This window comes from Capricornis sumatraensis, chromosome 21 (genome assembly GCF_032405125.1).
Source record: "Capricornis sumatraensis isolate serow.1 chromosome 21, serow.2, whole genome shotgun sequence".
Classification (NCBI taxonomy): domain Eukaryota; kingdom Metazoa; phylum Chordata; class Mammalia; order Artiodactyla; family Bovidae; genus Capricornis; species Capricornis sumatraensis.
The window spans coordinates 59354300-59369865 of record NC_091089.1 but is presented as its reverse complement, the minus strand read 5'-3'; the positions used below and the strand labels follow the sequence as shown (position 1 = coordinate 59369865).

The window sequence follows — 15566 nt, the reverse complement described above, 5'->3', positions numbered from 1 at the left end:
ATTTCTATAACAGGAAGGAGAAAACAAAAGGCTACTGAAAGAAATCTTGGAAGCCTGCTGTGTGCCTTAAATATTTATTCAGAGCCCCTGTGAAAGTGCCCAAGTTCTCAGACACCCTCAAGAGTTTGAATTGTGGTTTCTTTTGGATATGTGTCTTTAAAATGTCTGGTAACATGTCTAACATGTTATTGGAGAAAAATTTTATGACCTTTCTAAGCTATACTTTTTGCCTGGCTTTAAAAAATATACCTCACCATGTAAATGTCTGCTCTCAAAATTAAGCAAGAATATGGTTATTTATGTGACAAAGGATTATTACCTTTGCATCTCACAGCTGGCTCTGCCTGTGTGTTTAAAACATCAAGGTCTGTGCAGGTTTTCCCTGGGATATAAGGGAAGCACAGCTTCACTACAGAGATGTGAAGGCATGCTCATTCTTGGAGGTCACTAGAGCGCCATTTGTCTATTGCTTTATTTAGACACATGTGGCAGTGTCAGTATATTCAATGTATCAATCACTTTTTTTAATCAGGCAATATTTTTTTTTTTTAGTTATGCTCTCCCCTTATTTACTACTTTAGGCAGTTCATCGAATGTTTCTGAGTGATCCAGGAGACCTCCTGTGGCTTCAGGAAGTCCTTTTGTATTGGCTTGACCACAAAGTTCCTTCAGGCACGCTGTTACAGAAAAATCCGAACGAACTTTCTGGCCAACCCAATCCATCTGACAATGAAGATTCCCCTGTGAAATGTGGCTTGCAACATGCAGATGGCGGTGACTGCCTCATGATTTCTGGAGAGACGGGTTTTGAACCTGGGATGGACTCCATTTGAATTTATCTGACTTGTATTCTGCTCAGAAAAACGGAACTCGATGTATTTATTTTTTTTTTAAATTGAGTCTTAGCCTGAGAGTACATGTGATGTCAGTAGGGCTTTGTGCTGGCAAGTGTTTTTTATCTGGAGACCTGACTGATGAATAGTTCTAGGAGAGAAACTACTGGTGTCAGGAAGCATGGCCGTGTTTTGGAGCATTTGCCCCACGTGAAGATTGACGAGGAGGCCCCATGTTAGGGTTGGTTTCATAGGATTAGGGGTTGGCCCCAGTGCCAAATCCTCTAGGCCAGGAAGAAAATTGCCCTGGGTTGGCACCATCTGCTTTCCTTTCTGTAGTCTTTGAATTTTCATGTTCACCATCTCTTGCTTAGAAATACGAGTTTTGATAGATTACCTACAAGGATTTGGTACCCATTTAACTTATTCTAGGGAGTGAGGATAATTTAATAAAGTAGATAAAAATAGAGGATGAGCTTAGAAGCCTTAATAAGCTGTTTTTCTTGTCAATGGGCCATTAAAAAGGATGGTTATAAAGCTTTTATTATAATGTGGAAAATATTCATCTCACGATGCTAAGTAAAAATGCCCTAAATATTCAGGATACAAAAGTGCCCATATACTGAAATTAATTTGTGAAACATCACAGCTATAAAGAAAAATCACTGGAAAGCTCCAGTCAGAATGAAACAATGATTGTGGTAGTGTGCTGGGGTCATGCCTCATTTCTTTTTCCTTTCTTTCCTACCCGCTATGTTTCCTGTAAATGGGGTTGATTCCCTTCATAATGGGGAAAAAAATGTAACATGCTTTCCATTGTAAGACTTGGTCCTTGCAAATAACGACCGCTTATATTTCATAAATCCACCGACCCTGTGCTTCTCTAGAGAAGTGGCCTCACTAATCTTTGAAAGGTCGTTGAAATTGATTGCTTTTTAGTGATCTTCATTTGCAGGGTAGTTAGATCTATATGCATTTTAGAGTATTGAAATGATTGTAATTAGACTGACTCAGTGCAGAAATTACCTGCTTTGAACTTATAATTACTGCCTTTACTAGTCTGTTTTTTTATTTTCACCATAATCCACACGCATGTACTAAGTGGCCCCTGTATATTTCAGGCAGCAGCTTAAATGCCATTTACAGATACTATAATGAAGTGGGCAAGAAGCCCACAATGAAGTGGAGCACGATTGACAGGTGGCCGACGCACCCCCTCCTCATTCAGGTAAGCCGACCACTACCAGCTGCCCGGCGCCCCAGCTTCTGGTGTGGGCCAGGCTGTTGTGCAAGCCTGGCTTGTGGGTGTCCTTCCGAGCCTACTGTCCTCTTCCTTAAAGTATTTGAGTCTTGATTTATTATGCCAGGAGAAAAAAAATGTAAAGGTTAAAGATTTAACTCTTCCCTTTCTTCAGATTAATAGTATTAGTTACAAACTACAGCAGAATTATGTTTTGAATTTTATATTTCACAGTGGCCAAAAGAACGTGAAGGAATATGCAAGGGGAAAGAATTATGCAGGGTGTTTATCTAATCTCCATTCATAGATTGAATAACCAACTAATAGATTCTCTATTTTCTAAATCTGTTAAAATATCAAGACCTAAAGATTTTAAAGGGAATATATCTACGTGCTCTGAGACATAGAATAAATTTAACACTTCAATTGAGAAAGTGTCTATATTAGAAGTTTCCTATTTCCCCTATGCAGTTTATATACGTAATGTTTATAGTAACAGATGCTTGGTTTTAGGAGAATCAGTTAAAACTGCAGTTCCAAAGCTCTGAGATGGCGTTGTTCTAATTCTTCACCCTTTGACTATGGGAGTGCCACTGGGTATAGTCCTTCATCATACACACACTGCTTGGTCCCGCTGGTGGAAGTTTTCTACCTTTGAGTCAGTTTAGGTAGAAGAAATACTAAGCGACGCGGAGCTCATCTAGTTTATGTTTCAATCCTCAGACATTCTCGGGCAAAATACCTGCTTAAACCCTTTTTCTGAAGCCTGGCGTCACTTACATCTGTCCCCGCTAGATGGTGGTAGACCTCGCGGAACTGGCCGGCTCGCCCCTGAGCAGTCCGTGTCTTCCTCAGGCACGCAGGCGCCGTCAAGGGTTAACGCAGAAGCTGAAATTCAGTTTTAAGCGAGAAGTGGGAAGAAGGCGCCTTCTCCCAGGGGCGGGTGTCGTTTTGGCCCGGGTGTGGTGTCCCCACCGAGTTCGCTCTTCTCGGGGAGGCGGTTCCTGTCCAGCCTGCCTGCAGCCCCAGCCTGGCCTGCCTGTTCCGCCCCGGAGGCCCGGGCTTGGAAACGAGGGGTGCCTCGGGTCAGCACTGCCATGTGGCAGCGGAGAAGGGGGATCTGTGCAGCATCTGCCTGCCCTGATCAGACAGTAATTAGATTTGCATTAAAATTCAGTCCTTTGAAAAGGGGGGAAGCAGAAAGATGGAAAGGTCTCTTAACTGAGGAAGTCTCCCTTCATAAAATGAAAGGGAATTTTAGAGGCATTTATCCGCCCTCCTCGACGGTGTGATTGAAGGCTCTGAGAGCCGCCTGCCGCTTTCATTCTGCAGAGGGGCTGCGCCTGGAAAATACCGCAGATGGGTTTTAGATGATTTCAGCTTGCCCACGGCTCCTCAGTGCCTGATGACGGCTTAGAGTCTGCAGTAAGCCGTAACAAATTGTGTCTCTACTTGCATGCAAAATGATAAAAGGAGAAATCCTACTAAAATCTTGAGGAAACAAAAATTTAGAGTTTATTAGTATTATGTGGATTACACAAGAAGGAGATTTGATATCTAGTGGAAATGGGGCAAAAAAAAACTAAACAGAAAACAAAAGCTGGAACTAAAAATCTTGTGTTTAATCTATATTTCTACTTATGATAAGTAGTAATTACTGAAAATAGTCATATTGCTTCTGTTATCTAACTGCTGGAATAGAGTGAATGTATGTTGCAGCCTCTCTTTAAACTTTGCACTGGGCCTCCTTGTCTGGGCTTGTACAAATATAATCTTTTCTGAGCACCCTTAGTCTACTAACACTGCAAAGACCACCAGAAAATATTGTTTATGTTGGTGTTTAATCCTATCACATTGACTCTGTAGGTAAATTATAAATTTTGAAAAGGAAGCAAACTCTCTAGGCACCATTTTGTGCCTTTGAGCATTAATTTATCAAAATTTGAGGTTTCTGAGAAAACTAATATTATTCCAATATTTGTTATGGAGTAATTGCTCTTCCTGTCATATTAACCACTGATGTATCAAAAATGCCAACAAGTGCAAATTTACATGGTTTTGGTAAACTGTCCTTTATAATTTTTTTTAATATTACGTTTAAAAACATTTTTATTTGGAAATAATTTCAAGCATACATGAAAGTTACCAGAATAGTATATAAGGAACCCTCATCTCTTTATTTAGATTCCTGTGTTAACATTTATCCCACTTTATCATTTGCATACCCTTTATGTGTGTGTGCATATGTGTGTCTATGTATACATGATTTTTTTTTTAACCTTTTGAGAATAAGATGTATATACATACACACACACACAGATGTATAAAACCGCTCGTTACACCTAAACAGTATATTCTTTTCCATACCAATGATACAATATTCAACTTCAGCAAGCTTCATATTGACACTGAAATCTATCCAACCTCCGTTCATATTCCAGTTTTGTCGGTTGGCCCATTCGTGTCTTTGGTAGCCATTTGCTTTATAAATTGAATGACAGCATGATTAAAGAGTGAGATGAAAGGAGGCCTCCTCAGATCTGGTATTTCAGCACCTACTGATGTGACTCTGGACGTGCCGGCCACGGAAGGGGCTTGGCTGGTCTGGTGGACAGAGACGTGGAGGAGCGGGAGCTGCCTTCTGGCCCAGGCTCCGCAGATGGGACCCGACGGGCCCTCCGCCGGCCGCGTCTCCCCTCTCTGTGAATTGGACGAGAGCTGTGCAGTCTTCTCGTCTGCTGTTAGGAAGGTCGTTATGAAGACTGACTCAGGGAGGCCAAGGTCGTGAAAAAGGAAGCATGTTTTCTTATCCCTCGGTTATTTCTGTCTAATGTATTTTAATGTGATATGCCTGAAAGCCAAACTAAGGGAGATTCAGAAAGACCCTGTAAGCGGTTTTCCTGCTAACGGAGCGAGTGAGAGGTCTTAAAACAACTCCTCCTTTCCATCTGCGTTTCCTTTCCATCTGGAAGTGTGCCCTGTGCCTCCCACGGGGAACCAGGTCCAGAGCGTTCATCTTCAGTGAGCCATTAGCAAGCTTTAGAAGTTTCCCATCAAATTCCCCAGGCCCCTGGAACCGTTATGAGCCATTCTGATGATGAACCAAAGCTAGAGAGACTGTACAGTTTGCAGGGTTTTTTTTTTTCTTAACAGAGGCAGTTCCCGTGTTTGAGGTTTTCGCTAAGATTTGTGGTGTTGCCCTTATTTACAGAATGTTCTCTTCTCCCATGTCTTTCTTCCCGCCCCTTCTGTATCCCCCCCCCCTTTCTTGGTGTTCCCGCAGTGCTTTGCTGACCATATTCTGAAAGAGCTGGATCACTTTCCTCCTGAGAAGAGACACGAGGTGGTCATTCTTTTTTCTGCTCACTCCCTGCCAATGTCTGTAAGTAAGAACATTTTGTTGGATGACTCAGCGGTAGAGGGTTCAAAAGGTGTAACGTGGGTCCAGTTTCCATTCAGCCTAAGCCCTGGGCAAGGAGGGACTCTAAAATCTCAAACTGAGCTTGGTGCTAATTTCAATTCAGTTCAGTTGCTCAGTCATGTCTGACTCTGCGACCCCATGAATTGCAGCACGCCAGGCCTCCCCGTCCATCACCAACTCCCGGAGTTCACCCAAACCCACGACCATTGAGTCGGTGATGCCATCCAGCCATCTCATCCTCTGTTGACCCCTTCTCCTCCTGCCCCCAATCCCTCCCAGCATCAGTTTTTTCCAATGAGTCAGCCCTCTAGACTCATTTCCTGAGACCTCAAAGTGAAAGTCGCTCAGTTGTATCCAGCTCTCTGCAACCCCATGGACGTGTAGTCCATGGAATTCTCCAGCCCAGAAGGCTGGAGTGGGTGACCATTTCCTTCTCCAGGGCATCTTCCCAATCCAGAGATCGAACCCAGGTCTCCCGCATCGCAGGTGGATCCTTTACCAGCTGAGCCACCAGGGAGGCTCTTGAAACCTAATAACAATTCATTCAGACTATGATATTGTGAGTAGATATTATCTTCCTAAGTTCCTTTAAAATAAGTTGAAGATCCATTCCTATGTGAGAATTTTATTAAATGGGACAGTTAAAGAAGGCTGCTTTCGCCTGCCCTGTTCAAGGAACTTGGATGGTTCCTTGAATATGGGCTTCCATATTCAGACTGAGCGCTCTCAACTCCATTCTTTTTGTCCTCAAGACTTGGCAGAAGTTGTTTGAATTCCAGGAAGTGACTCGTTTTTCATTCGCCAAGGGGAGCACATTTTGGCGAGTCCATGTAAAGTGTATCCAGTTATGATCTGGTTGCTCCTTAGTTTCTCATATTACCCCGGGTGTTTGCTAAAATAGCGCCTCTGTGCCATGACTATCGCGTTTTTGGAGACAAGGGTGATGGAGCTGGTATATGTATGAAGTACAGAAACGCTTGGGGTGAGCAGCCCATTTCATCAGCTCGCAGCTAGCATTGTGTCCTGAAAACATCGCTGTCAAAGCTGGAGGGGCGGAGAATTACTGCCGTAGGCATCATTAAGGTTTTAGCTGCAGGGTTAATGAGTTAACCCAGGGTCCTCTCTGAGGCCCCCCTTCTGACTGGCCTGTGGCGCCACCTGGCAGTCGCCAGGAGCGAGCCCTTCGCAGCCTGTGTCTTCCTCTCGCCCGGGGGGCACGATCCGGCAGTAGGCAGCTCCAGAGAGAAGCTGCTCTTCGGGAAGCCTGCCTGTCCTCCTTTCTGGTACCGCGCGCAGCCTCTTCACACGTCCGTCCTCCTGCTCGGCCCTCATCCTTTTTTTATACCCGCCCGTGGGTAATGAGGCAGCGGCTGAAGGGCCAGAGGGAAGCGGGAGAGGGGGAAACACGTGTTCATGCGTGAACGGTTCCAGGTGCTGTCTTCTCTCTGCTTTTCTCTCCCTCACTTCCCTTTCTCCCCCTCAGGGACTGAGCACACAGCTTCCAGGGTTTGTGTGTGTGTGTGTGTGTGTGTGTGTTTGTTTTTTTTTCTGCCCAGGGTCTTGGGTAGAACTGAAGCACACCATCCAGGGTTTAAGCACACCATCCAGGGTTTGTGTGTGTGTGTGTGTGTGTGTGTTTGTTTTTTTTTCCTGCCCAGGGTCTTGGGTAGAACTGAAGCACACCATCAAGTCAGGAGGGTCAGGATGGGGTGGGGAAGGCAGAGGGATGGTTGAGCAAGAGAACTGTTCTTGCAAGCCCTGTTCTTCTGCGTTTGCTCCTAATGACTTCTCCCCTTGCGTGCTAAGCGCTTCGGTTATGTTCAACCCTGCGACCCCATGGACTGTAGCCCACCAGGCTCCTCTGTCCATGGGGTTCTGCAGGTAGGAGTATTGGAATGGATTGCAATTTCCTCCTCCAGGGGATCTTCCCAACCCAGGGATCGAACCCCTGTCACTTATGTCTCCTTCACTGACAGGTGGGTTCTTTACCACTAGCACCACCTGGGAAGCCCCTTTCCCCCTTAAGAACTTTAAAAATATATATATATATATATATATATATATATATATATATATATATATATAAAAAATATGTTGAAGTCATTTTAGACTTACAGAAAAGTTACAGAATAGTACAGAGTTCCTTAGCTTCTCCTAACGTTGACATCTCACATAACCAGAAGTCCAGCGATGGAAACAGAACTGAGCCGAGGTGCAGAGCTGTTACCTGAGGACTTCACTCGCTCTTCACCAGCTCTACCTCAGGCGTTGCTTTCCCCTCCCAGGATTTCCCAGGGCAGTCACCTGTCCCGGCTCCCTAGGCTCCTCCAGTCTGGGACAGTTCCTCCTACTGTCTTTGTCTTGGCTGAACTTGATGTTTTTGAAGCATGATTTTGTAGCAACCCTGGTGGCCCAGATGGTGAAGCATGTGCCTGCAGTGCAGGAGACCCGGGTTCGCTCCCTGGGTTGGGAAGATCCCCTGGAGAAGGACATGGCAACCCACTCTGGTATTCTTGCCTGGAGAATCCCATGGACAAAGGAGCCTGGCGGGCTACATGAACAAAACAGACCCCAGTCCATGGGGTCGAAAAGAGTTGGACACGGGTGAGCAACTACCGTGCGTGCGTGCGTGCGCGCGCGTGCACACACACACACACACACACACACACACACACAGTTATTCTGCAGCCTGCTCCTCCCTTTGGATGTGTTCGGTGTTTCCTCATGCGTAGACTGAGGTTGCTTATTATCAGGAAGAATAACCCCTTCTCCCCCCGCCGGTGGCCTGTGCTTCTGAGTGCATCACGTTGGGAGTGCACGCTGTCAATTAATCTCACTACTCCTGACGCGATCGTGGTCATTTGCTTAAGGTGGAGTCTTCTGGATTTGCCCATTATACAGTCACTATTGTCTCTTTGTGATTAAAAATATCTTTAAGTGAGCTACTTGGAGTTTGTGCAAATATCTTACTGTTTTTCAGACTTTTGCTCACTGATTTTTAGCTTCAAGTGGATATTTCTGTGTTGGTCTAACAGTGACTTTATATTTCTCTCATTCATTCTGCCTTCATGTTTCGAATGGCAAACTCACTTTTAGCCATATCATAGAATAGCGCATCATTTCATCTCAACAGTGTTTATTGAACACCTGCGCTATTCCAGGCACTGTTCTATCCTCTATCGCAAAATAGGGGAATGAACAAAACAGACCCAAAAAATCTTTGCATTCAGGGAATGAAGGGGAGGAGGAAGATAATAAGCATAATAGATAAGAACGTGGTATGAAACATTAGAAGGTAATAAGTGTTGTGGGAAGAAATAAAGCAGGATGGGGGGTGGGGCGGGGTTAGAAAGTTGGTACACAACTAAATGGGCTTCCCAGGTGGCTGAATGGTAAAGAATCCACCTGCTAATGCAGGAGACGTGGGTTCGATCCCTGGGTCTGGAAGATCCCCTGGAGGAGGAAATGGCAATCCACTCAAGTATTCTTGCCTGGGAAATCTCATGGACAGAGGAGCCTGGTGGGCTATGTTCCATGGAGTCTCAAAAGAACTGGACACGACTTAGCCACTAAAGAGCAACAATACAGCTAAATATTGAAGCAGTAAAAAGAAAATGTTTGTTGCACACTTTCAAAGGTGTTCACTTTCAACGGTGAGGAGCGCTTGCAGACACTGAGCTCACAGCGTGGCCATGGTCCGCTGCTGTGGGAGGAGTGGGGAGAAGGAACTGGAAGGAGCTCAGAGGCACAGGCCGTGTTCTCAAGGAGCCTGGAATCCGAACCACGTGCTGCTTCTTTCTCTTACTCCACTAGTGTTCACCCCTTTTGTCCCCATGAACTCAGTAGTTCTATACACTGTCCGTACAGCACTCTCTCAGTTCCATTTCTAGAATCAGGGAGTTCCCTGGGCATTCCAGTGGTTAAGATCCCGGGCTTTCACTGCCGTGGCCCAGGTTCAGTCCCTGTTCAGGGAACTGAGTCCCTGCAAGCTGCAGAGCACAGTCAAAAATTAAAATAAAATCAGCCCTTCAGGTAACTACCAAAAGTGAAGGCCCATCCCTTGCCAGCGTCTCTGTGTGGTCATTCCTGTTCCAGCCGGGGGATTGGAGAAATCCATCCTCCAGAGGTGTTGCCAGTCTCCCCTGGGTGATGTGGATGTAGAATCTGATGCATTCCTAGGAACCCGAGAGCTGATTTGGTACCCTGTGCGCCTTTGGCCGATGAAATCCATCCAAGTGAGTTGGGCCCTGGGCTCAGCTGGCGTGGGCATTAGTGCAGAGGACGAGGGGCCGCCTCCAGCCCAGGGCCCAGGCTGCCTCCCCGCCCAGCCCTAGACTCTCAGAACCCTGCGCCGTGTTGGAGACTGAACTCCTGTGTCTCTGCTGCAGGTGGTCAACAGAGGGGACCCCTATCCTCAGGAGGTGGGCGCCACTGTCCAGAGAGTTATGGACAAGCTGGGTTACTCCAACCCCTACCGGCTGGTTTGGCAGTCCAAGGTACGTGGCTTCCACGTGTTTGCAGGTGGTCAGCTCTTTGGAGGATGTCTATTTTAGGACTTAGTTATAAAATGATCAGATTTGGCCTTTTCATGCAGAGAGAATGTTCTGCAATAACCTGACTGCTCATATGAGCAGGAGGATTTCTGCAAGCGAATATGATGGAGAGGAAAACAGGTGATGAGCAGAATTCCATTGATTCCATTCAAGCAACAGACTATTTTCAGTTGAAATCACAGAAATTCTTCTTTATATTTTGCCAGCTTCTAAAAGGATTCAAGCCTAATAAAGAAATACCAAAACCCATTAGCGAGGTGTAAAGCGTGGCCCTCACTCTTACAGGGAGGCTGCGTGTGTGCGTGTGCACAGGTGTGTGCATGTGAGTGTGTCCGGGGCAGTGGCTTTGGTGAGACACGGTCCCTGTGTGCGCTCCTGCTTTCTCATAGGTTGGCCCGATGCCCTGGCTGGGTCCTCAGACAGACGAGGCCATCAAAGGGCTTTGTAAGAGGGGAAGGAAGAACATCCTTTTGGTTCCAATAGCGTTTACCAGCGATCACATCGAAACGCTCTATGAGCTGGACATCGAGTACTCTCAAGTTCTAGCCAATGAGGTAAGTGTGTTTTATTAATCCCATTTTGATTTTATTTTGTTTTTTTGAAATGTGATTTGTTTTAAAAGGTAACTCGCTCTGCAGTAATCTAATTGAATCATTCAGAAATATTGCTTGGTATGTGTGTTTGCATGTCCTATGGCCTCATTGTTCGGGATAATACTTCATCTGAGTTCTGATCTGAGCAAATTGACTTCATTTTCACGTTTGCAGGGGGAAAGCACCTTCGTGCCTTTGCAAAACGGGTGACCCGGGCATCACTGCAGGCAACATCACTGTGTTTAGTTTGAGTTACTATACCCTTTGAAGGTAGTAAGAACCACACTTCCTTGAGAAAAAAATAAGTGTACTTCTCACCAGTTTGGAAGAAAAGAATTTTATTGTTCTCTATATAATTCCTTTCTTTGCCTAATAGCGCCCTTTGCTCAGGCTGTGACGCTGCTTCTGGTGGGTTTTGAGGCACTAGAATCCTCCTCATTTAAGAAAGACCATGGGATGAACTCTGGAGCAGTTATGTGTTGTCATTTCCCTGACCTCTTTTATGCACTCACTTAGTTAGCTGTTTGCTACTATGCTGTGATCAATCTGATTATTGAAATAACAAATACCAACCATCCTGAGTGTCTTGTAATGGAAGATGGATGTGATTGTCATCCACATGGAGGAAAACCACTGTTGACCCATCTCAGGGCTTCTGAGGGCTGGCCTGAACCTGCGCCCCCTTTCCTAGCGTTGTTTCTGTGGGGACCGTGGAACCCTGGGGACCCAAAAAGACCTCCCCGCTCATCCTGCATCCCAGCTCCCGGCGCTGGTCATCCCGCGTGTGCTGGGTGGGAGCCTGGCCGCGAAGAATACGTCTCCCTCCGGGACCTGGTGGCAGGGTGGAGAGTGGGTTGGGGGGAGCTTCAGCAGCAACTCCTGCCACCCCCTGCCCCTGCCCCATTTTTGTGTGTGCCTGCTGGTCATGAAGGTAGAGGGCGCCTAAGGTGCTTGTCAGCAGTTCTGATAAGGAATTTATGGGAAAGTTGTAATTGGCTAAAGTGAGATTGTAGGGTTGTCTATGGACTTCACTTAGTGAAGCTTTCTAGGGACCTCCCTTGTGGTCCAGTGATTAAAACTGCATGCTTCCACTGCATGGGATGAGGGTTCCATCCCTGGTCAGGGAACTAAACCTGCTTGCTGTGTGGTATGGCCAAAACAAAAACAGTGGTTGAGGACAGTGACCAACAGCAGGATAGCCAGCTTACCTCTCTATGAAGTTTTAGAATATGATCAATCTGTTGAGAACTGTGTTTGCTGAATCTCACCATTTTCCTGTTTCCAGTCTTCTAACTTAAAAGATAAAGCAACCGAAAAGCCATCAGCATTTCAGAAAGGGAAAGAGAAGATCCTAGTTACCTGAGTGAATAATAGTTAGATATTTCTCAATTATTTGTGGGATAATTAGCTGGAATTAACAGGATATTTCTGGAGAGGGGAGTAAGAATGGTTGTGAAATAATCCTTAGTTTTTTAACTTAAATTTTTCTAGGTAAGAATATAGTTAAAATCCCGACTCTGCATATTAGATCCAATCTAGTTTCAGTACACATTAATCTACCTCTTTTGGCACTTGGAATCAAAGCATGCATAAAAATTTAAGTCTCTAAAGCAACATTCTGCTTAGGTAGAGTCTATAAGTAAGCATTAGAAAGGTGAACTAAAAAAGAATGGGAAGCAGATTTAAATTGTTTGAGCATTCTCTCCGATAGAACCTCAAAAATGGTTTGGAAACAAAGCACCCATTGGAAGGTCATGGGCTTGGGGGTGGGAATAGAAATTGATGAGCAGTTTGATAATAGAGAGGTGAAAATCAGTGTCTGTGCCTGGTCTTAGGACTGTTTTCCATTTCTGGGTGGTCTGCGAATACTTGGGCACCAAGACTTTGAGTTGTGTGTGTATCTGTATGTGTACTTATTTTTTTTGTAGCAGTTTCTTTAAAAAAAAAAAAAGGAAAATAAAATGTGTATGTGTTTTTCCTCCCTTTTCTCATTTGATTCAGTGTGGACTTGAAAACATCAGAAGAGCGGAGTCTCTTAATGGAAACCCACTGTTCTCAAAGGTATCTCTAATGTTACAACCATTTTAGCAGAACATGTCGGAGAGCGGTCCTCTGAGAAACTCTTACAGAATATTGGTTTTCTCACATATTAGAACATTTTGAGTTCCAATTAATTAGAAAAATAAAATCGAATCCCTTATACTCCGGCTCTCTCCTCCTTCAGAGTCCCTGTTTTCTTATTTCTACCCACCCATCACGACGTCTAATTTAAAATCTGCCTTCCAGAAACAAGGTGCGGCAGGTGGGGTGTGGGGATTTCGTTTTCTAAAACCTGAATTTTCGCCTTTTCTCTAAGCTGAGAATTCTTAGCAAAGGAAGACGGTATAGAATTGGGTTCAAAGGATGCAAATCAATAATTCAGGTGAAGAGAAGCCCCACGCCCTAGCGCTCCTCTGGGCAGACGGGGGCGTGGAGGCAGCGTGGGGAGCAGCGGTGTCTGCGCTTCTGACTGACTGTCCTTCCCGTCTGTCCTGCAGGCCCTGGCCGACCTGGTCCACTCACACCTCCAGTCCAAGGAGCGCTGCTCCACGCAGCTGACCCTGAGCTGTCCACTCTGCGTGAACCCCACCTGCAGGGAGACCAAATCCTTCTTCACCAGCCAGCAGCTGTGACCCCGGCGGCTCGCCGCTGGGAGGTGCAGGTGCCCGGCCTCCTGACACCTCCGAGGTGGAGGAGGGCGCATCCGCCGTTAGGGAGGATGTTACATCCGTGCGGGCACAGCCTCTGGCCACAAACTGTGTACTTTCTCCAGGAAGGGACTCTGAAGTCCTTCTTGAGGGCTTTCTATTTTTATAGACCAACACAGTAAGCATTTATGGTCCCTCCTCCCTGGGTTAAGTTACTAGTTTGGAATGTCCACTAGACCATTTTTTAAAATGAGTTTTAAAAATTTATCTTCTGAGATGCACACACATTCTCAGTACCGATTTTGGTTTTGTAGCAACCCCCACCCCTAAAAAAACAACCCAACCCTGCAAGGGTGTGAAGAGTTTGCTTTGTGGGCTGTCAGTGTGCATGGTGGGGGTGGGGGTTTAGTCGCTCAGTCATGTCAGACTCTTTGCGACCCACGGACTGTAGCCCCCAGGCTCCTCCATCCGTGGGATTCTCCAGGCAAGGATGCTGGAGTGGGCTGCCATTTCCTTCTCCAGGCAGTGTGTGTGAGGTCTGTTTAAAGTCTTGCACTTGTGTTTTGAGTGAACATAGCTGAGTAAAGGAGATATAATTTTAGAAAAGAAAGGCGCCTGCTCTTTCCCTCAGCCCGTGGGTTACGGAATGCCTGTTTGATGGTGTGGTTCCCACAGTGACTGCTCCTGGGACATCACTGTTAATCGGTCATTTTGGTCTTCGTGTGTGATCCTCACGATCCTTACCATCAAACCTAATCACGTGTAGGTTCCACAAGTGCCTTGAGACCCCCAGGCACACAGGGCTGATAAGCGTGTAGCAGCTGCGATTTGTCCTCCCCACCTTGGTGGGAATCCTGGTGGCGGGAGAGGGGGCTCCTGATTGCTGTCTCCAGGGGCAATGCAGCTGGAAATGAAGGGCTGCCTGCCCACAGCTCCTCCCGGACCTCTCCACCCAGCATCTTCTTCATCTTGGTTGAATGTCCCTTTTCCTGCCTTATTTGTTTGAAGATTTTTGAAAAGCCAACTATGTTTTATAACCTCAAATTCTTTATTAATTTATAGTTTTTATTATAAAAATTATGTAACCATGCTATAGGAAATTTGGAGAAAAGGAAAAGAACCACTCTAATGTGACAAATATTATTATATTTCATGTTAAGTCATTTTCAGTGGATATTTAAGATGCCATTGTACAACTTTGTTCTGCCAAAAAGCATTTATTTGATTTTTTTTTAAGCCAGTGAAAGTGTTCATGGAGCCATAGATCTTCTATATTCAGGGTTTACTATATTAATAAATATGATATTATTCACATTTTAACCAGTGTGATTCATTGTCTCTGTTAAATCAAAAGTAATTCAGGGACTTTGGGAGTCCAGTGGCTACGACTCCATGCTCCCAACGCAGGGGGTCGGGGTTTGATCCCCGATCAGGAACCAGACCCCATGTGCCACAGCTAAAAATCCTGCGTGAGCCACCCTAAGACTCCAGCACACCAAATAAATAAAAATATATTCTTTTTAAAGCAATCCAAATTTGTCACTAATCAAAATTATTAAGAGGAACTTACTTTGTAATGCAAGAAACATGCCATTCACTTTCGTTAATAATTTCCCCCACTGATAACAGCTCTGATATTTGAGTAGCATCTACATTTTTTATTTTTTTCCAAACTGTCTTTCCTATCAGTGGATTGTGTTTCCAGAAGAGGGTATATGGCATAGACAGCTGTTTAGAGTTGTCCCCATCTGTTTCTGCACACTTTGGGGGAACTGGGTTCAAGGTGGACTTTGAAGGACTGTCCTGCAGTGAAGTGAGCTCTGTGGGTTGGCGCTGGAAGGCTGGTCCTGCCTGCAACCCTTCTCCCTCCTCCAGGAAATTCGCTGCGGGCCTGCTCACCTTCACTGCTGTAGAGCTGAATGTATGTTATTTTAGAGATGCTGCGGGGAAACTCCAACCAACAGCTCTGGCTACGGTGTCTGAAGACCCTTATTGCTAAGGAAACTTCCAAAGCAACAGTGCCTCGGCTGTCAGGAAAAGCATCCTTGACTCTAAGGTGGGTCAGCCTGGCCTTTGTAGTGAGAGGTAAAGTGAAAGTGTTAGTGGCTCAGTTGTGTCTGACTCTGCGGCACCATGGGCTATATTATGTAGCCCGCCAGGCTCCTCTGCCCATGGAATTCTCCAGGAAAGGATCCTGGAGTGGGTGGCCATTCCCTTCTCTGGGGGATCTTCCTGACCC

The 15566-nt window shown here is 45.6% G+C and overlaps 1 protein-coding gene across 4 annotated transcripts in view; it reads left to right on the top strand.

Annotated features, from left to right (window-relative positions):
- Positions 1-14576, top strand: part of FECH (ferrochelatase) — a 36494-nt gene extending 21918 nt beyond the window's left edge. For 2 of the 4 annotated variants that reach the window (XM_068993766.1, XM_068993767.1), the window contains exons 6-11: positions 1955-2061; positions 5357-5455; positions 9883-9990; positions 10437-10601; positions 12642-12701; positions 13178-14576. In XM_068993766.1, the coding sequence (XP_068849867.1) occupies positions 1955-2061; positions 5357-5455; positions 9883-9990; positions 10437-10601; positions 12642-12701; positions 13178-13312 (674 nt within the window). In that variant the 3' untranslated portion in view covers positions 13313-14576. The remainder of the gene's footprint in view (positions 1-1954; positions 2062-5356; positions 5456-9882; positions 9991-10436; positions 10602-12641; positions 12702-13177) is intronic. The other 2 variants (XM_068993770.1, XM_068993769.1) reach the window with 2 other exon arrangements.
- Positions 14577-15566: the final 990 nt, after the last annotated feature.